The following is a 27,574-nucleotide window of genomic DNA, read 5'->3' as shown; positions in this document are numbered from 1 at the left end:
TGTGTGTGTGTGTGTGTGTGTGTGTGGGGGGGCGCAGTGGTTACAAGTAAAAGGCCTGTACAAAAGTATTGGCAACAAAATATACTTACCAAAAGTAAAAGTACAAAAATGTTTGAAAATAGCACATCTACAAGCTCACAACACTGTGTGTGTGTGTGTGTGTGTGTGTGTGTGTGTGTGTGTGTGTGTGTGTGTGTGTGTGTGTGTGTATGTGTGTGTGTGTGTGTGTGCGTTACTGCGTGTATGTGTGTGTGTAGAGAGTAGTTGGGATGGGAATGTGGGGGGGGCCCACATTTTCACCAGGGCGTTTGCAGCAGCTGTCCACTGGCATTTCAGACGTGTCGTCAGTGCAGTGACACATACGGGGGGTTCGGAGGAACCTGACAGGGCTGCCTGCAGTCGGTATCTTGGATTGGAAGCAGCAACGTTACTCGTGCCACCCTCTCACCACCGGCCCTGAGCCCTGATCCCATTCTATCCTATAGCTGCGGCCCCCCCAGGTTGGACTCTCACAGCACCCACACAATGGCGGACCAGTACCAGGACCAGTACCAGTACAACACCAACGAGGTGAAGATCCCAAAGGACAGCCGGATCAAGGAGATCGACCTGATCAACAGAGACCCCAAGCAGATCAATGAGGATGTGGTGAAGGTTTGTGTGCCATTTCGTTCAACATCCTTTATACACTGCATGGCTTAACCACCCAGGAGCCTCACACTAAGTTCAAACTTAGCCTAGTTATAGCTTAAATGGCTTTTAAAAAGCTATTTAAGCTATAGTGTGAGGTGGTGCAACTGGCTCCTGAACCCTAAGCATCCCAAATCTGGAGGAACATTTGACAAAAAAGAATAGCTACAAGAACTTGTATTGTAGATCGGCATTTTTTTTTGCAGATTGGCCATTTTTTTATGAAGAGGTTTGGTGTATAGAGGGGGGGGGGGGGAGAGTGGACCAAGTACAGAGCCGATCCCAATCAACTAGCTTTCTAGCTCCTCATGCATTGAAGGAGGCATGAGCTCAGTTCTGGGCTCTCCCTGGGCTGGCAGAGGGAGAGTAGCGCCCAGGAATTAGGTAATTCCCACTGGGTGAAAAAATGCTTTACAAAATCGTGGGGTAAAATAAAAAAAACCAACAACAACTAAGTAATAGTTGATTAAGTACTGTATAGAGGGTTTAAGTGGTTAAGATTAACACACATTAAACACAAAATATTTAAAGAAGGGGGCATAGAAATGCATAGAAATAGTAAGAAGAAGTAACACATGAAGAACAGGTTACTACGCTACTGGGTAGATCCCAAAAATAGTACCATGTTCTATTCGTGCTGCTTGAGCTGAACACAGAGTTTATTTATGGAGTGGGGGCTGTGGAAGGGAGTGACACACATATGTTGCCATGTCTTATTTAGGTTAGACCCAGTGTTTATCCTGTCGATTGTTGCCATGGATACATATCACAACAACCGCATACGCAAAGGTATTAATAAAATGTATTAATATGTGTGTGTGTAAGTCTGTGCTGTCATTGTTGCTGTTGTGTAACGTTTAGTCAGGACAGGCGGTTTCATTAAAAGGGATCAGTACATTTCAGGGGTTGGGTAACCTATAACCCTTACCCTGACATTCAATTTACAACTGTTTAGTACAGTAACAGTTAACAGTAATATATTTCATGTACTGTAGTGGTTCTCAAACTTTTTTATGCCAAGGACCCCCAAATTGATATTTATTTGGCCGTGGACCCCCCATTTCAGGGACCCCCAGAAGCAAAGATTTGAGTTAAAAATGTTTCCTTTAAAATACATATTCAAAGATTTGCACAAATTTTCAAGATTTTTCAAAAATAGCAGATCTACAAGCTCATAGTGTGGCACTCGGTGCCACGCCATGAGCTTGTATATCTGATATTTTTGAATAACCAAAGTATAAAATATGGATTAAGCGGATAAAATGATTGTGACTCTATATTAACTAATTTTGCTGGGGACCCCCTGGTACCCCCCCCACGGACCCCTGGGGGTCCCCGGACCCCAATTTGAGAACCAATGCTGTAGTTAATTCAGTAAATTTGTTAACATAAAATTAACAATCTTGTTTTCTGTAGCCCACTTTTCATGGTTCTTTCATTTTCCGCTTGCCTTTGAGATTCTTTATTCTATTCTAGTCTAGTCTATTTGAATAGTGATACGATTTTGCCCAATAAAACAAGGCGTTAAATAATCGGATTGACACTTTGAACACATGGGTTTACACATCTATTGTTTCTGAATGCTATGCTCAGGTTTTCCATTATTATCTGCTCTGGAAATCCTCTAAAACACAAAAGAGATCAAGCCTTGACAACTCATTTGAACTAACATGCAGATGGTTGAAATGCATGGATTCCAACCTGCTGTCATTATGGAAAATTAATGGTTGAAGAATCTTCTTGTGTTAAAAATATCTAATAGAAAAATTTAGTTTACATCCCAGAATGATTATGTCCAATGCATCATAATGCATGACATCCATAGCCACCCCTCTCCGCTAATTACACTGTAGGATTGAGTAGGCTATCAGAATGCAGTACAAGATGTTTGATTTTCTATTTCAAAAGCCAAACATGCCAGATACTAATTTCAACATGCAGACACAATTACATCATTGTAGCTTTTACGCATTTATTCATGATGATATTGCTTGCGGGAACAATTTGGACCATACATATTCATCAACAGACATCTGTGTAAATGTGCTGTCCTGCTCTCTGTCGCTATAAAATACAGGAGGCATGATGTTCATTATTATCTCCATCAGGCTGACAGGCCGGGAGGTTTTCACCTGTGTCCGTGTTTATGTCTGTTTGTGTGCCTGTGTGCGTGTGTGTCTGTGTGTGTGTGTGTGTGTGTGTGTGTGTGTGTGTGTGTGTGTGTGTGTGTGTGTGTGTGCGCGCGCGAGGGAAGGGGAAGGGGGGTGGGGCTGAAGGGGGGAGGGGGGGCGTACAAATAAAAAAAGACAAAAAAGATCATAAGTAGTTCAGTGTAGTAATATAACATCGTAGACATAGGCACCTAGGCATATTACCAGGTATACTAGTCATTCTGGATACAACAAAATTAGAAATTTCTCATTTTGTTCATCATTTTCATATCCAGAGGAGGGGTTCCAACTAGGGCGTCTTCACACTGGATCCGTTTGAATCAAACCGTTTCCGAGTACGCTTGGCTGGCCAGCATTCACACTGGCCAAGACTCGAGACCATTTCATTTAACAGTAATGGTAAATATGTGCCTCATGGGGGCGCTGTGGACTATGGGGCTTTGGGAGCTAGAATGTCATTCACAGAAGAAAAGTCACTCTAGAGTGAATAATAAAGTTTGACTGTGTTCCTGACGTTGTCTTGAGTTATAATAACAACAGATCAACAATACACAACCAAAGCAGTGTGTGCACTGGTCTTTGAAACCTCGAAATGTAACGTCGTCTGTTAATATGATATTGGCGTCACGGACGCATCCTTGGTATGACGTCACGGACTAATCCTTGGTGTATTTATCCTTATAAATACGTTCGCCACACATGTGTTTTTTGTTTATTATTTTTCACGGCTCGCGCTACTCAAACACTAGCGGGATTATTATTTCTTGTCAACATTCAAGTAGAACTATGAGAAGGTATAACCCAGCTAAAATAATGCGTCATTATAAAAAATATATAAATGATATATGATTAGCAGTCCACTTCCTTCTCTTGGTACGGATGGATTCACACTGCCGCGTTCCGTTCCCGACTCCGCAGCAATCGGACCCGAGACTACCTCCCAAGGTGGTTTCGGGTACGGTACGGTGATGCGTTACGGGGAACGGTTCGCTACGTTCACACTACCACAACATCTGCCATGTGGTCCGGGGTGCGCACCCGGGACCATAGTGTGAAAGCGCCCTAAAAGGACACTGACCTTTCAGAAGGATCCGAAAGTTTTTGGTGGGGAAACGTTCTAAAAGAGGGGCCCATACTGTGGCTTCAGGATAGATGTTTTGTTGCCTTTATACTGCTCACTATCTCTCTTGAGGGAGAACATTAAACATCTCTTAGTACCAAAGTTGGACAGTAGGAGACCGATCGGTCATAAGGCCACCTTTTCAAATTGGCCTCATGGTGGAGCGATAACAGGCCACTTTGCATTTTGGCCTATGCGCCTGAACCATAGTTTATATAACAAAAATAAATAAAAAATATCGCTGGATTCCTTGGATCATAACGGGTCACAGCCAGTTCCACTTTACTAGATACTAGATGTTTATCAATAATTTGCCATCCTTTTTTAATCTCCCCACGGGAGCTAAATGATGTGTGTGGGTGTTTACTTTCATCCACAAACAAATTCACAAACAGCGATGTCGCTGCTACAAGATGAATTAAACCGATTACAAATCAAGCACCCGAATCAAGCACACGCTGTTATCGTTTTGGGGGACTTCAACCGAGCAATCCTAAAATTGACAATGTTTACACGCAGTTCAAATTAAAAAATATATATATATGTTTTCTTTTTCATGGAACCCGAGACTCTGCCCGACAAATTAGCATATTTTTTGGTCCCGACCCAGGCCGAAAACGTCGGGTCGTGTTCTGTCAAAATTTGAGAACTCTACTGCTTGCTACTTTATTTTCTAATTTTAGGGAGGTTTGTATACGACAACTTATTCTGTACTTCCCTCCAGGTGGAGTTTGAGGACGTGATCGCGGAGCCCGACGGCACGCACAGTCTGGACGGGGTGTGGAAGCTCAGCTACACCACCTTCACGGTGTCCAAGTACTGGTGCTACCGCATCCTGTCGGCCATCTTCGGCATCCCCGTGGCCCTGATCTGGGGCTTCCTGTTCGCCTGCATCTCCTTCTGTCACATCTGGGCCGTGGTTCCCTGCATCAAGAGCTGCCTCATCGAGTCACAGTGCATCAGCCAGATCTACTCCCTGTGCATCCAGACCTTCTGCGATCCCTTCTTCGAAGCCCTGGGCAAGGTCTGCAGCAACGTCCGGGTGGCCATACGCAAAGAGGTCTAAAGACTACTGTAAATAATATGCCGGTGTTCATTTACACTGTGACGGATGAAATGTGGTCTCTTTTGTTTATCCACTAGAGCACTGGTTCTCAACCTGTGGGTTGGGACCCCCAGGGGGGTCCCCACATGATATTGGGGGGTCCCCAGATGACAGTAAAGTGACAATTTAAGAACTTTTTACCATTTTAGACCATTTTAACACCTTAAAAAAAAAGAATTGGCCAAATTGTCAATGAAATAAGAAAAGAGGCAAACATTTTGAAAATAGCTACAAGCTAACAACGCCTCGCATTGCGAGGCGTTGTTAGCTTGTAGATCGGCTATTTTCACAATATTTATCTGTGGAACTGAGTCAAACTAAATGTAATGCCCCAACTCCTACAATTCCAAGTTCTTGTCAGGGTGGGGGGTCCCCAGTTCAAATATGATTATTTTGGGGGGTTGTGGCCTGAAAAGGCTGAGAACCACTGCACTTCAGTGTTTTCCAAGACACCTCATCCCTTTCAACAAAACCCCCACACATCCTATACCACCTCCAAGCTCAGAGCCCCACCCGTCTCTCGCCCAATGAGTTCCTCACGTCCCCAGTGTGTCCTCTGCAGCCAAACGCCCTGTTGTGACGGCTGAGTTGTGCAGCATCATTCTGTGACAGCTCCATGTGCGCTGCTCGGCAGGGGAGATGAGGGCAGGATGCTGGGAGGAGGATACGTCTGGCCTCATCGATTAGTGTCACAAAATGCTAAGACAATGACTTCTCTACCACATGACACACAAACTCTCCAACAAAGGTGCTCCTGTGTTGGAAAAAAAAAATCTAACTTCCTCTTTCTATTCTGTTTGGCTAAATCCCTATTTGTACTGCTTTTTGGATGTTACAGTATTTTGTTTAGAACAGTGAAATTCTGCTATTGATTTTGTTTTGTGTCTGACATCATTCTCGTTTTATAATAAATTACAGTATATATCAACATTAGCGATAGTGATATTAGCCTATTGCTCAGTGCAACTGGATTCATCGTCACAGTTTAAAATAGTTGGATGATCTTTTTACAGAATAGACTTGATGAACTTTCTGAATATGTCGAAACTGTTTGTTTATAATTTTAAACAGCTATCACAATACTATATATTATATATACTATATAATACTACTAATATACTATTTCTGTGATTCATTGTATTGCCATTCAGGAACCAACTCGTTTTTTTTTCAAGAAATATGTTGAAAATAAAATATGCCAGACTTTTCTTTTAAGTTCGACAAAACGTTGCACGTTACTGTCAAGTACAATGACAATGTTGTTGCTTTTTGGTTTTGTACGTGAATGCCCTATTTTATTGTGTAAAGTGTCATGCAAAGTAGCAAACAATAGCCAATCTACAAGCTCACAACACATCACAGTGTTTTGATCTTGTATTTCTGCCATCTTCTATTTTTGAACAATTTGATTTAGTCTCTTGATTTTGTCTGTGGGGTTTATAAATATGTAAAAAAAAAGAGCTTGTGACAAATTAATAACAACATTGGATCCATTGGAACACAGGTTAATGAGTTTGGACATATAAGGCAGACAGTGATGATATACTGAAAAGTAAAGTAAAGTGTATACATATACATATATATATATATATATATATTTAGAGAGAGAGAGAGAGAGAGAGAGAGAGAGAGAGAGAGAGAGAGAGAGAGAGAGAGAGAGAGAGAGAGGCACACAGAGAGAGGGGCACATTTTGACATTCATCTGAAGAGAATATGTAAATTATATGTAAATTATATGGCACTCTTCCAGTGCATTTGATTTGATTGCACAATCAGGACAATCTGAGAGATGCTCGAAGACGCATGTATATAATTAACAGTCATTTTACTCGTTAACTGTGTTGATTGATATGTAGGTCTGTTAGTCATGCTCGGATGTTGTTGGTAGCTTGAGTCATGTGAAATATGAGACACTGGTACTGCAATCCACTAGAGGCTGCTATTGCTAAATACTTACACTTCTCTTTAGAGCCTCCAATATTGTCCATTGTTAAAATGGTCATGCTGGTTATAACGACCATTATGCCTTCTTATGTACAACAGCTCAGTGGTTAGACCTCTTGCCTCACAGCAAGGAGTTCCTGACCCTAGTCCTCCCACAACAAAAACATGCATGTTAGTGACAGTGTGTCATCTAAGGCAGAGGTTCCCAAACAATGGTTCAGTAAGTAAATGTCCTGTTCTTATTTTTATTTGCTTTTCAAGAAAAAAATCCCACATGTCTTTCCAATTGTTTTCAAAAGATTTCCAGAAGGGTGGGGTGGGGGGGGGACATATATATTAAAAAAAAAAAAAACCTGAAGATAGCAGATCTACAAGCTCACAACACATCACATTGCGAAGTGTTGTGAGCTTGCAGGTCTGCTATTGTCACATATTTTGGAACAGGGCTAATTCATAACGTATTTTGTAGGTTTGGGTCCTGGGAAGACACCAAATTGATCTTTTGGTAAAGTACAGAAATCTCAAAATTGTACTTAAGTACAGTAGGCTACTTGAGTAAATGTACTTAGTTACTTTCCACCACTGCTGCATAGGCACTGCTGACTGCCGAGTCTGATCCTAATAGTTAGGACAGGTTAAATACATGGACAAAAAAAATAAATGCAAAAAAAAATATGCAAAAAAACAAACAAAAAAGGAAAACAAAGTGCAGCAACATGTGTACAGAAAAAAAATAAACCTTAAATTCGGTTCCTTTAAACCTTAATAGAATCAGCATATTACCGGTGTTTTAGCACAGAACCTGCTTTCATACTCATGCAAAAGGACCACAAAACATTTTAGTTCTCTTTTAATATATGACATAATACAATTTATTTCAAATAAATAAAAGACGTTTTCCCCCAAAAATACATACAGCACTCTAAAAGAAAACATGGAACCTTTTAGGTTCTCAGTAGCATTAAGGACAAAGTGAAAAGAAAATATTAGCTTAGATGACAAAAGGAAAATAACATCTCTGTAAAAAATAAAAACCTGTCTTTTAAAATGCTGCTATTTTAAATTCTTTACAAAGACTGGAGTTTCAAGTAGAGTTAGCAATGCTTCAATGAGTCAAGTTGACCTCTTGCACAATATTTTTTTCAAAAACACATGTACTGTACACTTGTGTGATGAAAAGTTATTATTCATGTTTCCCTTTTGAAACGGGAGTTCCAAGCTTCTGCATCAATGACAACATTATCACAGTATCTCTGAGTGGCATAATAAAGCCTGATTTATGCTTCGTCGAACGACGTGTTAGATCCGTGACACGTATAGTGAGCTTGTAGATCGGCTATTTCCGGCACCGGTGATGCCGTCATACGACGGAGCATAAATCAAGCATAAGGAGACTGACCCAGCAACAACTATTACAGAGACAGCCAATATGTCAAAAAACATTTGACCAAAACACAGCACAGTTGCTATACAGAAATACATCTGACAATTGTTTTAGTTAACGTTTTTTTTTCCACAAGAGAACGGTGGGAAATCAGTTTGTTTTGTAAAACATGTACAAATCTACAGTCAGACACATACAGCACATAGCACTCAACAACATCTATTGGCATCCTTCATAATATGAGCTTTAGAAACTTTATAGAACACTGCTTCAGTTATGGACATATTTAATATATGGTTGTTGTTCACTGAATTGCACTACAAATGACCCACTTAAATCATACTGTACATAATGGCAGCATGGCATCCTGGCATCCTGGCCCTCTGTCGAGCCACATCTTCCGCATTCGAAATGATCTTAACGTAACTTTTTAAGAATTCCTCTGATATTTTTTCCCCCTCTGGATCAGTGATGTAGACAACTAACCTGACTCCGCCATATGGGGCGGTATTGAGTTCACATTAAGTTCACAATACAGCCTCTATCTGGGATCGCTCAGAGATTAGAGTTTACATCAACCCCGCGCCCAGTCGAACTAATCAGCGGCATCTACGGGCGGGATCTTGGCGAGACCGGGTGTGACGCCATCGAGAAGCGCCTATTGCATTGTAGTTCTTTCACTATTCATCATGGCCGCTACCACGAACAACAACACTACAAGTTGCGCAGCTACTATACGTCATGTAGAGTGACACGTCAATATGATTGGTTGGAATTAGCACGCCCCAGATGGTGATAGACAGACGGTCCCATCCAATCACCTGCCAAGTTATCTCTCAAGAACAGATTCAGAGCTGCGCTGCTGCATCTGTCGGGAGGGCCGATCAGAACGTGTGAACTTTGGCCTACAATTGGGCGTGCCTTCAGATCAGGAAGCAGGCCGCGCTTTACCCAATCAAATGTCGTGGGCGGGATTTACATCTGTGCGTTTGCTTCCCACTGGAAACAAACCCAAACTCATTTAACAATAGCGTCCTCGGAGCCGACAAAACAACTGAAAGTTAGTAACATTTTAACTTGTTCTTCCATCATAGAAACAAGCGGGCTTATAACCAAAACGCTCCATGTTCCGTGGGAGAAATGGTGTTAGTGTTCCGTGGAGAAATATCGTTAGTGGGAATGAAAACAGGGCTGAGGGCAGACCAAACAGGCTTATTTCCTGTGGCCACGTGCACGTTCTATTTATGCGCTACCCCCAGAGTCAAATGCAAAGGTAAAAAACTGCAGAGGGCGCTGTTTTTCCCTTTTCTTTGACGATGGGTTCCCAGATTGCCTGCCAAGTAGCTTGAAAAAAGGGACTGCCGTCTTGCAGCGGTTGGGCTACCGAGATCCCAGATTGTGAAACAAATGTGTAAAGCAAGCTTCTTCCATCTGGCAGAGTCAGGTTAGTGGACAACATGATTGACAGTACATATGAAAAGGTTAAGTCTGTAAAGGGAGCCAATTCTCTTGGATGGATATTCCAGATGAATGACCAGCTGGCCATAATTGGGACATAGTTAACAATAGATGCCAAAACAATTGACTGATTAATTCCCGTCAAGCAAATGTGTGATTACATCGGCAGGTGTGGACCAATTGTAACCAAACAGCGGACGCAGCTATACAAACAGATGCAGCTAAACAAATGCTCATTAATGTTTATTTACAAACATAATCTTGATTCAGCGTTGTCTTGTTGCAATGTAAATCCCATAGCCAAACAGGACGGGACGGTCGGCTGAACGTGTTGCTCTGATTGATTCAGTCAGTGAACCCCCACTTTTACCATCGCTGTGATTGGCTGAGAAGCACCCAGCCCGTTTCACGAGGAAATACGTCAAGACACGGTTGCAAAAAGCCGCTGCAGCTGGTATTTAAAGAGGCTTACATACAGTACATGCCACTGTGCTTGTAGAGCTCAACAGGAAAAAAAAACAGATTTTTGCTTTTGTTATTTAACAAAAACATAATGTATTACTACTACTACATTTTAAAGGGGATGCCAAAAACTCTGGAGGATACTCATAACCGCTGTCAAAGTAGGCCACGTAGACGTCAAAATATCCACTGCAAATGCAACAAAAGTGAGGAACATAGTGCACAATGTCTATAACAGGAGAGCAACGCCATTATCAGACAGACACAGATCAATACTGTAAATCCCCAGCTCGTTCTAAAAAGCATTGATCTGGCTGACACCAGCTGCTTTAATCAATATAGGGTCGGTTGGTGACGGTTGACTGTGTTAAATTCCATACTTTTTTCTTCTTCATGCAAGTCCTTCTTTTCCTCCTTTCTGTCCCCATCAAATATATAATAAATGCAGGTATTGTGTTTAGTGGGCTTTATGTGTTGGAGGTTTGTGTGATGCTCCTCTGACTGCTGGTGCTCTTGATGACGAAGTTGGAGGAGTTGCTCTTGTGGCTGGAGTCAAAGTCGCGCTCACCGTTGCTCTGGGAGGACTTGAGGTAGCGCGCGGAGCAGCAGAAGATGAAGTTCTGCCTCAGGTCTTGGAACAGGTGCCCGGCGAAGCACATGTAGATCCACGGGTTGCAGCAGCTGTTGAGGCTGGCCAGCAGCATGGAGATGATGAAGGGCATGGCTGAGAGAGAGAGGAGAGGAGACACATACAGTTTGATGTTGCCAATACACTGCAAACAAAGGCACTCACAAATTACTATCACTGGTTGCCTAAACACAGCGAAATCCCATATCTACTGAGGGAGAAAAATAAGGATATAAATAATCTGTTTTAATTCTAATTTAACCTTTTGGTCTATCGAAGATAGAATTGACTGAACACTGGCAAAGCATTAAAGGCCAGTTAGAGCAAACCTAAGAATACACTCACAGTCAGTAGTCACAGTCAGTAGGTACAGCCTAGCTCTGATTCATAGCCTTGAAGGAGTTCTCCTTAAGGCTATGGGACTTTTGATTCTTTGCGCTCGCACCACAGGCTGCATAGCCTCTGGAATTATGAATTTTCATCCACCGGAAAGAAACAAAAAATGAGTTGCTCCGCTGCACCCTCTACAGATCCGGTCAATGGAATTTTTCTATTGACAAGATCTGTAGAGGGCGCAGCGGAGTAACAAAAAAATGTTTTCCTTCCGGTGGATTATTTTACATTTTGGCCAAAAAGTGTATTTTAGACGTGAGGTGGGGGGCTAAGAGTGTTCCCACTTAGAGTTGGCTTTCAACTCCATAAAACCGTCTTGGTTTTGGTGAGTAGCAAAAGAGTATTTTTTTATTTTTACTGCAGACGAGAGGCAATGCAGCCTGTGGTGCGAGCGCAAAGAATCGAAAGTCCCATAACCTTAAGGAAAATTCCTTCAAGGCTATGAATCAGAGCTAGGTACAGCCTAGGAGGTGTGGAGGTTGCTGATCATTGTCCAATTTTTCTAATTACATTCAAGGAACATATTGAGTCTACTTCTACCCTATATCCCAAATATAGGAGAAAGTTTAATGTAGCAAATACAGCTAAATTTGAATCGGTGATCAGCAAGTACCCATGGACAGATATCCTTCACTCTGCAGACCCACAGGAATCTTATACTTTGTTTTTAAAATGTATCTCTCGGGCCTATGATCTGTGTTTTCCCCTTAGATTGGTGTCTTCCAAACCTCATCATAACCCAACCAAACCATGGATAACCTCAGCCATCATGAAATCAGTAAATACTAAACATAGATTGTACAAAAAATATCTTCTTAGTCCAACACCATATAATCATGCCCAATTAAAGAATTATAGAAATAAATTAAACCACATTATTAGAGGAGCAAAAAAACATTATTATAATGAAGAACTGTCCAAACACAAACATAACATGACTCTCCTTTGGAGAACAATTAATAGTATTCTCAACAAAAACAAAAAATGCAAGAAATTACCAAAAGAATTTAAGGCTGATGGGGGGCTTATTTCTGACCCTCAAGTAATTGCCAATAATTTTAATACCTTTTTTTCAGAAGTTGGTCATAATCTGGCCTCAAAGATTCCTCCCAGCAACCACAATCCCCTTCAATTTATGAATGCTCCTATCCTTGAAAATATTAATTTCTCAACGGTATCAGAGGATGAGGTTCGGAAGACATTAATTGGTCTGAAAGATTCTTCTCCAGGTTATGACAATATTGACTGTAAACTACTGAAAACCATTCATGAGTACATTGTACAACCTCTAACTCACATTTTCAATCTTTCATTGGAGCAGGGAATAGTACCTTCTGAACTAAAAATAGCCAAGATTATCCCTATTCATAAAGATGACGACCCGGCCATTTTCAATCATTATAGACCTATTTCCATTTTGCCTGCTATATCAAAAATACTCGAAAAACTTGTTTATGAGAGATTAATTGAACATCTTAATAAGTACAACATTATATATACACACCAGTACGGGTTCAGAAAGAAGCATTCAACATATATGGCACTTATACACCTAGTAAATGAAATATATAAAGCTAGAGATAGAAAGGAAAACACTATAGGTATCTTTTTGGATTTATCTAAGGCTTTTGATACGGTCAATCACCATATTCTTCTTCAGAAACTGTCTCATATTGGAGTAAAAAACAATGCACTTCTCTGGTTCAAAAGTTATCTTAAAGACAGGCAGCAGTTTGTATCCTATAATGGAACAAACTCACCTCTTCTTCATATGCAATGCGGAGTCCCCCAAGGATCAATTATTGGGCCTTTGTTGTTTCTGTTATATATTAATGACCTTTCAAATGTCTCGGATAAACTGTCTAAGATTTTGTTTGCAGATGACACAAGTGTCCTCTACTCTCATAAAGATCCTGACACCATTATAAAGGTTATAAATGAAGAACTTGGTAAGCTGTCCATTTGGTTTCGCTCAAATAAATTATCACTCAACATTAAAAAAACTAATTTCATATGTTTTGGTCTTAAACCACATACTTTCAACAAATCAACAAAAATAGATATCGATAACATCCCTATAACCAATGTGTGTTCCACACGATTCCTTGGCATTATGCTTGATGAATCATTATCCTGGAAATCACATATTATGGCTATATCCACAAAAATAGCTAAGAGTATTGGTATCCTACGTAAAATCCGTCATTTGATCAGTTCTGAGGTAGCCACTATGTTATATTATTCCATGATTTATCCGTATATTAATTATTGTAATATAGTCTGGGCTAGTACTCATCAGACCAAACTGGAGCCCATATACCGTCTTCAGAAACGAGCTGTAAGAACAATAAGTTGTGCACACCCAAGACATTCATCTCAGCCTTTATTTATCCGATTAGGTGTCCTCAGTATTTATCAAGTGAACCATCTTCAAATTGGCTTATTTGTTTATGGCTCATTGGGGAGAACCCTTCCCTCCTTTTTTCATCATATATTTGAGTATAACTTTCAGGTTCATAATTACCCAACACGTAGCTCAAATAACCTCAGACCCCCAAAGGCCCGTACCTCTCAAACCCAGTTTAATATAGGCTTCAGAGGGTCAAAAATATGGAATTCTCTGCCATTACATCTATGGAAGTTGTCTTCTCACCAATTTAAGAAGTTTCTAAAATCGCTTCTCTTAACAACCAAATACTTTCCATATGGTCTGCCTAATATAATATAATATAATAACATTTTCCCTAGAGGTTTATGTTTTGGTTCCCTTGACTTTTATTGTTGTGATATGTTTTTGCTGATTCTTTCTTTTTTTGAAACCGTGTCCATTTTGGTCTTTTCCGTTCTGTTTCTTCATCTGTATGACATGTCTATTAGTGTTTATCTGTAATGGATGTGTATATTCCACATTGATGTTAATTTTATCCTATGAATGTACAAATATTCCCGGAGAATGCCACTTCTCAAGCCCCTGGAGGGTTTTTAGGCATTCTCCTTCACATTTCTACCGAATCTTTGTATCATTTTTAAATGTTCTCTAAGTGATAATAAACAAACAAACAAACAAACAAACAAACAAGCCTATACTGTATACCCGAGACACTGTGCTCTCACATAATTAGATTGAGAGAAAAGTACTGCTCATGGTCAATGCAGATAGATGACACAGAATGGCCTGTAATGGTGCGTTGGTTGGGTGACATTAACATGATGTCACCTCCACTGTCCAACTGACATTTGGTAAATGAGTTTCACGTTAATGTCATTGCCTCGTATCCTGTATTTAATATCGTCCTGCTGATTGTTAATCTCTCCGCCTCCATCCTATGCCCTGCTAACATAGTGTCTAATGGCTGTTCCCTAGACTCTGCCTCCGTCCTATGCCCTGCTAGCATATAGTGTCTAATGACTGCTCTTGGCAGAATGTTGTTCCCCAGAAGAACCCCTGGGAGGTTGTGAAAACAAGCACATATAATTAACACGGACTGATTTTATTATGAATAAAAATTAAAACAAAATTAAATGTAAGCCACAATGTGACAGCCCGGCTCTTAAATGACACCCATGCAGTAATGCAACAATACACAGAAAACTGCTGGCCTATTTTCAAGCAAAAATAAAACATATTAAAGATGTTCTTCAGAAAGTCAAGCTTGAATGATTGAATACTAGAATATTAGCAGTTTGCAAAAAAAAATAAGCACAGGAAAGTACAGTTCAGTACAGGGTCTGCAAAGAGGATTTTAAACCCAAGAAAGACTATGGCTTGTTTCCATTGGGGTCCTTTGTACTCAATTCATCGAAAATTATACATTCAGTACATTGACAACCAGGGATTCGTTCTCAGGCATTAGATCCTATGTGTCATGTGTCCAAATCATTCAGCTATCAGGTGGCCCGGCCCCATCGCCATCATATCCTATATTAAAATTGGCTTATGGGAGGGCGGGCAGGCGGGCTGACAGAAACAGATATCTCCATATGTGGGCACACGAGGAACACAGATAGACGGGTACAACGTGTACTCAGACTCAGGATCGGCAGTGCGACGTAGGTGTGAGGGCCGCGTATCGGCCCAAAAGTTCTAATATAACACCAATAACAGCTCAATCATGCGTAGAATGTACACAATATGTACACAGTCTACACACAGGGTCAAATAAACTCTGCAAAGTGTCCCCAAAGGACCAGACTAACTCAGTGAGTTACTGATCATTCTTTACTTTGTGGATGACTAACTGCAGTGCAGAGCCAGAATCTAATTTGAATTACATTGGGAATGATGGCTACTCAATTAGCTAATGTTGTCTTCCACAAGGGAACGATACATCACACTTAGGTGGCAAACGGGAATGCAGACAAATATCCACTGGAAGGTAAAGCTGTTGGAACTGATGCTGAGGAATAGCTATAACTGACAAGTTATTTCGTTACAGTAATACATTCGGATCAATTCCTTCATGTTATTGAGGGATAGCCGATGTGATATTAAAGTTGTATTACAGGCTTCTTACAGCAAATCATATATGATTATATGCTATTTTCTACAGGTGGGACAAAGTCCCTGTTTTGCAAGTCCAAGTCAAGTCTTAAATCTTTGCTCCCAAGTCAAGACAGGCATGTCTCAAGTCTTAAACCTTTTGTTTTGAGTCCCAAACAAGTCATAATGCCAATTAATAATATGTAAAGATTTACATAAATCATGAGCATTTTTCACAATTTGTATTTATTTTTAAACAAGGTTTCTTCCAGTCCAACACAACGTAATGCTGATACTGTACTTTAAATGTCCTCCTTGAGGACAGGGTTTAACCCAACTATTTTACGTGCAACAAGTGAAGCTGGGTACTACACCATATGTCACTAACAGGATTTCTGACGTATTAGTGGATGAAGCGTAATATATTATGGATTGAATTCATGTTTTGTGGGACACTTTTTAAACATTTTAATATTTGGGCTTGTTGGAAGGTATTAAGTGACTTGAAAGGACTCAAGCCAAGAGAGGGCTCAAGTCAAATCAAGTCAAAAGGTTGAACTGTCTGTGTGCCAGCTATTTCTTTCTCTTTCTGTATTTAAAGGGATAATTCACCCGAAACATGACTATCTATTAGCCACCCTTTTTCTATCGATTAGGAGACTTGAATTCATGGATATTTTTTTGTTTTTTGTCGCATTCCTAAGCCAATGATTTGATGAACAGCGGCTCCGGTAGGAGACACAAAGTGTCAACTTTGCATTAGCATCTTTCCTCCGGGCATCAAATTATTGGCTTAGGAATGCGACAAAAAAAAAAATCTCCATGAATTCAAGGCTTCATGGGGTGTGTAACTGATAGAAAATAAGATTTTTTTTGGGTGAACTATCCCTTTAAGCCAAATGCACACTTCTTTATATGATCCTGTTGCCAAAAATGACCAAATTCCATGTGAGAATTTGATATTTTCATATATTCTTCTATTATATTCTATATTCTATTTTCACATTGGCTTCAGGCTCTGTGTGCTTTTTGCATACATCTGTGCCAGTCAAATCTAATGATCATGGTCGATATGGGAGTGTCATTGTCACCAGGGAGGAAGTCTGGACGGGCGTCTCCAGACGTTAAAAAAAAACAGATGACGATGGCTTCAGCCTCCATGTGCTTTTGCATACATCTGTGCCAGTCAAATCTAATGATTATGGTCACCATGGGAGTGTCATGTCACCAATGCAATGAGGAAGTCTGGAATCCCACAAGTGCCAGTTATATAGGGATGAAGTGGTGTTCATCCTGTTTGTGCATGCAGGGTTTGGGCTTGAATGTCAATAGGCTCTATATATGCACGGCTGCCATATAGCCTGTAGGCAAACATAACTGCGGTGTCAAGCGGCTGCCGCTCCGCAACGCGACAGCGCAGTTATGGTTGCCTACAGGTGTCTGTGGATTCGTCCATTGGAAAGAAATTGGGCCTCTTCCATACTTCCTTCACAGGTGTTACCAATGATACTAATGAAGGCTCTGTTCTGTTCAGTGTAACACAGTGGTTCTCAAACCTTTAAGTTTCAAGGAAACTAAAAGGAAACTTATAGTACCCCCCCCATAACTCTGAGAGTGCACAAATGGAACCAAATGGACCCTTTACGGGTCCATTTGGTTCCATTTGTACACTCTCTGAGTTACACACCCGTGAGGGGCCATTTGGAACCGCCTCGAGATACCATGAGGGTCCCTGGACCACACTTTGAGACCCACTGGTGTAGCAGAGTGTTTCCAGTCCCAGAGCCAACATGCACAATATCAGCATCCTGTCTCTGTTTGACCAGAATGGAACAGAGCGTTCGTTAGTATCATTGGTAACACCTGTGAAGGAAGTATGAGGAAGAGGCCCGATTTCTTAACAATATGGCTGCTGTGCATAGAGCATAGACTGTTAAAAAGAAATGGACAAAGTTACGCCCAAATGACTCCACAGGCCGTAAATGAAGCCTATTTTTCAACGATTTTAAATCCGCCATCTTTCTATATATCAGGTCCGAATATGCAAATAAGAAACCGGAAATTAACGAATGCTATTGGTTGGGACCAGAGCGGGGGTGGGGAATGAATGCTATTGGTTGTGTAGCTTGTCAATCAAATCATCACAAGGTAGCCACGCCCTTCCTACAGCATACCGTACTTTATCATCACTTTTAGAATAAATGGATAATTTACCAAAACGCATATCATGGTGATTGAAAGAAACTAGCGACTGGAAGCATATAGTATTTATGACAATGTTTTTTAAGGTAATAAAATCAAGTGTAAAGTTCGGCAAAAACCCATCCGCTTGAATGGAGCCCAATCCTTTCCCAATCCTTTACCAATCCTTTCAGACACCAGCAGGGGTGAAACAGCGAGACTACAGGCCATTCATATGAACTGTCACTTCCTATACAGCCTCAATTTACAACTCAGAAGCTTCACCTGTCTGTGTTTCACCTGTGCATACCTGTCATTGCTCCAGGTGAAGGAGTTTATAGGGCTGGGTGAGTTCAGTTCAAATCCTCTGTCTGAGAACGTGCTGCCACACCAGTACGGTTTGTTTGAACTGCCAATTTGTTTTAGATTATGTATTGTTTATATCCCCTGAGTTATGTCTACACGATAAGCATCCTGATTTAATGTGTGTATGTGACTTCCTACGATGGAGTTGTCATGATGAAGTGTTTTTGGAGCTGTTTCATAGGCTCTGAAAACGCTTCCATACGGCAGCTATTTACAGTGTCATAAACAGGGACATGGAGAAGAGACAAAAAGAGAAAAAACTAAGAAAATGACAAAACACCCAAAAACAACAATAACAAGTAAGTAAAGTGTGTTGTCTGCTTGAAACTGTTGTCTTCTTGCACAACAGTGATCAACACAACATTGCACAATGTACACACTGTTGAATGTTATTACCGCTAACTACTAGTGTAACCACTTGCTAATATTAGTTTTGCTTCATGCCTCATTGCACATTAAATACATACCCCCCCCCTGCCCTTATTACATTATGCTTATGTGGGCACTGTTGAAGGCTTCTTCTTCTTATGATTGTAAACTTATTATCTCGTCTTAGTCATTCTTTGTATTATTACTGTTGTCATTGTTGTTAGCACAGTACTTTGTGGACCACACAACATTGCATGTCTCGTCTTGTACCTTCTTGATTTTTAATTCCATCCATCTCTACCTATACTCCCTCACTCAGTAACTTAATAAAATGGCTCTTAGGTCACAGTGTATTAATTCGTACATCAAATAGAGGCACTACGGTCCCTTCATCCATCCTTATACTACCTAATGAGCCGATCATAATCTCATTTACGTCACACACGTTGGTATAGCGTCTATAATCTATACCCTTGTCAAGAAAGGCCGGAAGGAGGATAAAGCAGGAAACTTTGACTCATGGTAAAGAGATGGTTTGATTTATGGTGAACATGGAAGAGAAAAAAGAAGGTCATTATCAAGATGTGATCTGACCAACATAATGACTGCCATGATTCATCGCACTGACAGTTTTGTCATTCTGCATGGTCACACAACAGATAACACATACCGTAAGCCATTGGTTCTCAAAGTGGGGTCCGGGGACCCCCAGGGGTCCTTGAGGGAGTGCCAGGGGTCCCCAGCTAAATGATGGATAGGAACCAAATGGACCCTTATGGGTCTGTAACTCTGAGAGTGTACAAATGGAACGGGTCCATTTGGTTCCATTTGTACACTCTTAAGAGTTAAATTAACATTGATTTTACAATATAAATTGGGGTCCCAGAGATAGAAATGCCATTAAATGGTTGAGAATCACTGCTAGAGCCGTAAAAATCTTCTCTTATGGGGGTCCCTGTCTGGCGTATCTTTTCAAATGGGGGTCCACGGGCTAATAAGTGTCAAGCTGGGGGTCTTTGACATGAAAAAGTTTGAGAAACACTGTCGTAAGCAAGTCAGTGTTCAAGAATAGAAATGTTTTACCAAAGATGTATTTTTCCATGGTTTCATACAAAGGGTTAAGTATTATCCTTTGGCAAAGTAATTCCAGGTAGTCTGATGCACTGGAGCCAATTTAATGTGATTAATCAGAATGTCATGATCTGTTATGATTGCCTGTAAGAAGCAGTGAGAAAGGGGGTGCGATAGATAGATAGATAGGGTTCCTTATTGGACATTAGCAAAGTAGTCTACTGATGGCCTAAGCTGACTTCAGTCTAATGGACACTTTATCTCTGCACAGCACAGGTGACACTCAGCCTATCTTTTGTACACAAACACAGTCACACGTGCACTGACTGCCAGATCTGGCCATTCTCAGCAGTCAGCACACACGTGTATGTGCAGGATCACTCTCTATCACGTAACAAACAGCCTGAACAAGCCTGCACGACATCTAATTTTGCAGCGTCACATTTCTTCACCAATTCTACAATACTGTATTTTCTCTGATCATTGCAAAGGCGTAAATGTAGTCTGACACCTTGACGTTCCACAGGATTTGCCCTGACGTGTATGACAGCCTGTCTGATGTTGAGAGGACAACTAGCACACTGCGACAGCTGCCGAGAAAAGAACCAGTCACACTGGAACCGTTTGGAAGGGAATTAAAGATAAAGGCCTGCCATACAAAATGATAACACTATTGTACTTCTGAGACAGCATTTATGTTTTTTATGTTCTTAGTTTTTGAGATATTGCTGTACCTCCTGCAGAGTAAAATCCGTAGTGTTCATTTAAGTGTCAATTTTCCTAACACTTTTTTTCCCCTGTGTCACCTATTTGTTTTTCTGTCAAGTGTTTCCCTTGAAGTTTGAGGACATTTGAAATACTGCTAAATCTTTACTGCTAAATTGACAGTGTGATAAACAGATTGTATATATTTTTTATCTGCAGCTATTACAAAGACTGAAAACTTGTCTTGAGTACACAATCTTTCAGTGTCTATTTTATCTAACAAATGCACTGCAGATGACATTCTTTTAATATATTATAGAGTAGCTGCTGGCTAATAAACTCCTTCCATAAGAGTAATTCTGTAGATATGGAGATCAATATACATACTGAACACATTAATGACAGTTCAGTAGCCTTGCATATTGCGGTTAAATGTCAACTCCACATTTTTGCCTCACAGGCATAAAGAATAAGCCTGCTTGGCGTGCAGTGTGCTTACACTAATTTGATCAATGATTAACTAACATGAACACTGAGTTTAAAGGCCACTATAGCCTGAGAGGGGTCAACTCTATATATAGTTTGATGGGCAGGTTGATTAACATTTTAAGAGAATATTGTGCCCCTATAAATGAGCAATATGCTAATTTTCTTCAGTTTACAATTTACAGGGTATTTAGCAGACACATAATGTGACTTTAACTGTGACAGCAATACTAAAGTCCTGAATTTATGTTTTACAGAATAAATCAAAAGCAGCCAAGTGACAGTTGCCCTACTTAGCCATCTGTGACCCCTGTGACCTCTCCCACCTGAGGTCACCTGGCAATGACCCCTACATGCACTCATGTAGCCACAATATGCCTTACTTCCAGTGGTGGGAAAAGTACTTTTTTTTTTTTTACTTAAGTAAGTATCAATACTGCAATGTAGAATTACTCTGTTAAGTAAAAGTCCGGAATTTTAAATTTACTTCAGTAAAAAAAAAATGTACTTAAAGTATAAAAAGTAAAAGTGCTCATTATACTGAATGTCCCATTTCAAGTTTTCAAATTCAAAATGTGAAAATAGCAGATCTACAAGCTCAATACTCGAGTGAAGTAAAAAAAATCACACCCTGTGTGAAGTGGGCGGTTTCTTGCTAGCTAATCACAATACTGAATGGAGTCAACCAATCATGTACAAAAGATAAATACATTTATTGAAACACTCTTTATGATGGACGAAACCATAACTTGAAAAAAACAAATTTATGTTTTTTTTCAAGTTATGGTTTCTTATATAGGGCTATGCACATGTGTCATGTGACACTGGCCAATCACAGTCCTGAATAGATTGTGATTGGCCAATCATGGTGCAGGATAATTGTACACATTTCCAAACCTCACTTATAGGGGCGGTTTCACAGCGCAGGATATTTGTACATTTTTCCAAACCTCACTTATAGGGGCGGTTTCACCGCCCAAAAATACCTCAAAATTGTACTTAAGTACAGTACTTGAGTACATACTTCGTTACTTTACACCACTGCTTACTTCAACAGTATGGTTATATGGTTTGACCTTTAATGGCTAAATCACTCTAACCTCACTTTTTATCCACATCTGTACCTCATTGATTCTATGATATTATTACCTAAATCGCATAAGAAAGCAGAATCAAAATGAGTCACAATCTCTTGAGAATGTAATAGAGACAACAATGCTCAAAATATTCAATTAGTTTTTATGAGTTCAGAGTTAACATCCTGGGAAATTAGAATAGCCTTCTTACACACAACGTCCCAACAATTGTCGTGCGTAAATGCGCACAATGACGCACGCCAAAGAACGATGAACGTGACTGCATGGCATGTCACATAATCCAGACAATATTCTTCACTTTCGCATGGTATTTTTCTGGTAAAATCTACGTTACAAATCATGCATTATTGTTTAAAAGGTGCACCGTACCCCGTGCGCAAAGCCAACACCATTAATATGTTCATAGTATAGCCTACGCTCATGTTCATATTATATGCTCAAACAAGGGGTTAAATTCGTTCTACTGCTATGCCACCACAATGTGGAACGCTCTACCAACAGTCATACAAAAGTCTGAATCCTTACTGTCCTTCAAAACGGCTGTAAAAGAGCACTTAGCCTACAGGTGGCTGCAGTGCAATATGGAACTGGCCCCTGTAAAAAGTAAAAGCCTACCCCCTCGTTTTGATTACTACTCGTTTTCGATGTTGTTGCATATAGTAGCCTATTGTATCATTAAATGTTTCGATTAATTGAATACACATGCCCCAATGGAAACAAGCCATAGTGCTTTCTTCGGTTTCATCCTTTTAATAGACCTTGTAGAGAACTGTACTTTATGTGCTTTTCCCCCCGCAAACTGTTAATCAAGTATTCAATCAATCAATCAATCAATCAATCAATCAATCAATCAATCAATCAATCAATCAACATTTTAAGTTCAACCTTACCCTCGCGAGGCGCAGCTGGATCCCACGCGGACCACATCTGCACGAAGAAGAAGGGCGTCCAGCAGACGATGTAAGCCAGCACGATCACAAAGGTCATCTTCACGGTGGTGATCTTAGCCTTGGAGATGAGCTTGACGCTGCTCACCCGGGACAACGTGTTATTATTCCCCTTATTGTTGGTCCTGCACGGTGTCAGGTTCATGCACTGATGAGGATCCCGCCTGGTCTTCAGCTTAAAGTTCTGCCATATCTTGAAGCTTATTAATCCATAGCAGAGGCTGAGGATGGCCACTGGTATTATATATATGGTGAGGCTGATCCAGGTGATGTAGGCTTTGGCACCCCAGGGCTGCACGAAGTCACCCCAGCAGTCGTAGACCCCCGAGCCGGCCGAGCCCACCTCCCTCAGGGAGAAGATGTACATCTGGGGGACGCTGAACAGCAGGCTCAGCACCCAGGAGAAGATCACGTAGAAGCGGTCCTTTCTCTTGTGCAGGGAGCGCAGCGGCTGGCAGATGGCCAGACAGCGGTCAATGGACATCAGCACCAGCATGTAGGTGGAGGCGAACATACCGACCACCTGCATGGAGCAGTGATGGAAAAAGTATTCAAATGGTTTACTGAAGTAAAAGTATCAACACTGCAAATGTAGAAGTACTCTGTTACAAGTGAAAGTCCGGAATTCAAAATCTACTTGAGTAAAAGTACACAAGTATTGGTATCAAAATGTACTTAAAGTACCAAAAGTTAAAGTACTAAAATGTTTAAAAATAGCCAATCTACAAGCTCACAGTGAGCTTGTAGATCGGCTATTTTCAAATAGCCGAGGTATAAAATAGGGCTAAAGTGGTTAATGTATGTTTTATAATGTAATCATTTATATCTGCAAAGTAACTAGTAACTAAAGTTTTCAAATAATTGTAGTGGAGTAAAAGTACAATATTTGCCCCTGAGATGTATAGCAGAGTAGAAGTAAAAGTACCACAAAATGGTACTTTAATAAGTACAGTACTTGAGTAAATGTACTTAGTTACTTTACTGACCTGTAGGTACTTGATCAGCCTGCACAGGACGTCCGGCCCGTAGAACCTGAACGTGATGTCCCAGATGAGCTGCGGGAGAACCTGGAAGAACGCCACCACCAGATCGGCGATGCTGAGGTGCTTCATGAAGTAATACATCCTGGACTGGCTGTGCTTGGTGGTGTGGATGGCCAGGAGGACGCACAGGTTCCCCGCCAGCGCCAGGAACAGGATCAGGGCCAGCACGGTCACCTCCACCTTGGCCACCTCTTCGTTCCGTTTCAGGGGGTTCGTCTGGTTCGTGGTGATCCCGTGTCCATCACCGAGGCTTAGGTTCCGCCAGGAGGATTCGTTTAGTTGCCAAATAAAGTCACTTTCGTTTGAAATGCTGCTGCTTTCCATGGTTGCGGTTGCAGATAAACGCGTTATTGTGCAGGAGATGCTTCAGTCAGTGGACATTCAGTCAGACACTATTAGTTCCTCCAGAGACGACTATAGGATCGACCTCCTTTGGTCCTGGTGTCACAGATAACGGAGCATTCACAATGCCTGTAGAGCAGAAAATATGAAATCACTTTGTTGAAGTTTTATCACCCGAGTAATACCATGGGGTTCTATAACAAAAAGTGTTTTTCCCCCGATAAATTGATTTCTTCCCAAAAAGCCATAGTGCTTTCTTGGGTTTAATCCTTTTAGCATCCTTTTGAATAGAACTGTAGCCTACTTTCTGTGCTTTTTTTTTGCAAACTGTCAATAAAGTATTCAATCAATCAATCAATCAATCAATCAATCAATCAATAATGTTTCCATCTATGATTATAATAATAATGATAATGATAATTGTAATAATAATAATAATGATAATGATAATGATAATGATAATGATAATGATAATGATAATGATAATGATAATAATAAAAATAAAAATAATGAAGCACCATGGCACAATGCACAGTTGAAAAAGAAAAACGAATTAAAGTAGGTTTTAGGCTACATATAAAACTACACAATAATAAAACGCATGGGCAGCATTACGCATCAGCTATGTTCACTGCATGCGTAATTCTCAGAAACTAAAGATGCATTGGTAGCCTATAATAGGTCATTTCAAATTAATCAATACAATTGCACAATTGAAATTCGGTAATAAGGCTAAATTAAAGACACTTACATTCAGTTTTGTTTGCCTCCGAAAAAGAAAATCACAGTATTTTTGACGGAGGAATTGCTCTACAAAGTGAACGCGCTGGCATCCATGTCTGGTTCCATTCAGAATGAATGGTCCAACGCTATATAAGCCACTGATATCTCTCCCAGATTGGACATGGAGACAATGTGTGACCCATTACGGCCACTAGGTGTCCATGTGCGCCAGTCCAACCCATACTCTTGATGAGACTCTTGACCAGTGGTTTGATTGATTGATGTAGTTTATTTAGTAAGACATGAGAATAGTACATGACAGTACATAACAGTACATGGAAGTACAAATTCACAATACAAGGTCTACTAAACTGGAACTCTCATTAAGCACGCAGCTTGTTTAAGATGAGAACCCCATGCACACAAATCATGATGACATATAAGAGGCAGACAGATATACACACTACTATACAGAATGTCATACAATCAGCTTTCAGGTTACTGGTATGAAGAGAGAAAAAATATATATATATACAAAAGAGGAAAATGAAGGAGGGGGGGGGGGGTGGGAGGTGGGGGGTAGGTTAAGACTTACACAGGGGCCATTTTCGAATTGCAGCCTCCTGAAGGTGTATCTTTAGGGCAGTTTTGAAAGTGAGTAGGGTTTTACACTCCTTTACTCCTTTTGGTAGGGCATTCCACATTTTTGATGAATAGCATGAGAACGAGTTCATTCCCTTAGTTGAGCCAAATCTGGGTTGAACATGATTTGTGGTTGGTGGTTGGTGGGGAAAAGTATTCAGTTTTTGTTTTACTTAAGTAAAAAGTATCAATACTGCAATGTAGAAATACTCTGTTACTTAAGTAAAAGTCCTGTATTCAAAATGTACTTGAGTAAAAGTACAAAAGTATTGGTGTCAAAATATACTTAAGTACTAAAAGTAAAAGTACTCATTGTGCACAATATCCCATTTATTTCACATGTTTCAAAATGAATAAAAATCCTTTGAAAATAGCAGATTTACAAGCTTACAATGGCAAAGCGATGCTTTGTGAGTTTGTAGATCGGCTATTTTCAGATAGCCATGGCTGAATTGGTTAATGTATGTTTCACCAAGTAACTAGTAACTAAAGTTTTCAAATATTTGTAGTGGAGTAAAAGTACAATATTTGCCTCTGAGATGTAGTGGAGTAGAAGTAAAAGTATTGAAAATTGGAAACACTCAATAAAGTACAAATACCTCAAAATCGTACTTCAGTACAGTACTTGAGTACATGTACTTAGTTACTTTCCACCATGCTCTTGACCTATTATGCCATAGTTACATACGTCATGTCATGTAGAACATGTGAAACATTATACTCTTTTAAAAACAGTTTTATTACCAGGTCATTTTTGAAAGCCAGGAACTATAGCCTACCAAAAAGATCCTAGGTGCTTTAGCCTTGGTATTTGTTTGGTGTTTGTGGTTAAAGGTACAGGTTTTTTTTAAATTACTTTTATTGATTGAATACTTTCTTAACAGTTTGCAAATAGTAGGCTACAGAGGTTTTGCAATGATTTGTCAAAAGGATAACACAAAAATCCCTAGGGGCTTGCTTCCATTGTGGTCCTGTGTATTCAATTCATCAAGACATTTAAAGACTTACAATAATATACAACAATAATAAACATGATTGAATTTACACAAATAAACAGTGAGTTCAAATCATATATGTTAGAAAGAGAAGAATTTCAGCTCAAAGCCATTCAGAGGACAGATATGCTGACGTCAAACAGCCTATGTGAAGTTATTATTTGACCATGAACTGTCAACAAGCTGTCTTCAACTCTAATCTAACATTTGAGCTTCCATTCAATTTGAAGCAATTCATAACCGCGGTTTCCAGGGAGAATCTCAGAAAACACACATCAACAAAAAACATCCTTGGGTTGAACTGCAGACTCTCAATTTTGGCACCTTTTCACACTTTGACAACATAAACATTATAAATGGGTCCAAGTTTTACTTCCTGTTGCAGTCTGTGTGAATAGGCTATCAGTAGCTGACAGGAAGCAAACTTGGACCAAAGTAAACTTCACCTCCTTGTGTTCCCTGGAGCGGTGGTTCTCAACCTGTGGGTCGGGACCCCCAGGGGGGTCCCCACCTGATTTTGGGGGGTCCCCCTCAGATGACATTGAAGTGACAATTTAAGGACTTTGGAGACCTTTTCAATTACTCAAAAAAGAAAGAAAGACAAGAAAAAATACCATTATGCATCAAAAGTAATCAACAAACTACTATAAAATCTGGTCAAACATTGGCCAAATTGTCAAATAATATAAGAGGCAACAATTTTGAAAATAGTCGAGTTACAAGCTCACAACGCCTTGCCTTGCAACATGAGGCGTTGTGAGCTTGTAAATCG

General features: G+C 40.2%; 3 protein-coding genes across 3 annotated transcripts in view; 1 reads left to right on the top strand and 2 right to left on the bottom strand.

Moving 5' to 3' along the window:
• LOC308082504 (B-type lectin plumieribetin-like) overlaps nt 1–27,574 on the bottom strand; it is a 130,492-nt gene that overhangs the window by 51,129 nt on the left and 51,789 nt on the right. The gene's annotated exons all lie outside the window — the stretch shown is intronic.
• Nucleotides 354–5,301, top strand: cav3 (caveolin 3). The gene is made up of 2 exons (XM_080424653.1): nt 354–654; nt 4,706–5,301. Exons 1-2 carry the CDS (start codon nt 526–528, stop codon nt 5,045–5,047), a joined length of 471 nt encoding a protein of 156 aa, XP_080280779.1. The 5' UTR covers nt 354–525; the 3' UTR covers nt 5,048–5,301.
• Nucleotides 10,438–25,285, bottom strand: oxtra (oxytocin receptor a). The gene is made up of 4 exons (XM_080424018.1): nt 25,194–25,285; nt 24,044–24,571; nt 23,001–23,580; nt 10,438–11,058 (listed from the first exon to the last, which is right to left on the bottom strand). Exons 2-4 carry the CDS (start codon nt 24,422–24,424, stop codon nt 10,802–10,804), a joined length of 1,218 nt encoding a protein of 405 aa, XP_080280144.1. The 5' UTR covers nt 24,425–24,571; nt 25,194–25,285; the 3' UTR covers nt 10,438–10,801.

The sequence above is a fragment of the Gymnoscopelus braueri genome (assembly GCF_963280865.1).
Source record: "Gymnoscopelus braueri genome assembly, chromosome: 3".
Classification (NCBI taxonomy): domain Eukaryota; kingdom Metazoa; phylum Chordata; class Actinopteri; order Myctophiformes; family Myctophidae; genus Gymnoscopelus; species Gymnoscopelus braueri.
The sequence above is the reverse complement of the archived record's forward strand: the minus strand, read 5'-3'. Positions and strand labels throughout refer to the sequence as shown.

Coding starts and splice junctions, on each gene's coding strand:
- cav3 (XM_080424653.1), top strand. CDS start 526: ATGGCGGACCAGTACCAGGACCAGTACCAGTACAACACCAACGAGGTG. Junction 655..4,705: donor TCAATGAGGATGTGGTGAAG/GTTTGTGTGCCA, acceptor ACTTCCCTCCAG/GTGGAGTTTGAGGACGTGAT.
- oxtra (XM_080424018.1), bottom strand. CDS start 24,424: ATGGAAAGCAGCAGCATTTCAAACGAAAGTGACTTTATTTGGCAACTA. Junction 23,581..24,043: donor GGCTGATCAAGTACCTACAG/GTCAGTAAAGTA, acceptor TGCTCCATGCAG/GTGGTCGGTATGTTCGCCTC. Junction 11,059..23,000: donor TCCAGCTGCGCCTCGCGAGG/GTAAGGTTGAAC, acceptor TCTCTCTCTCAG/CCATGCCCTTCATCATCTCC.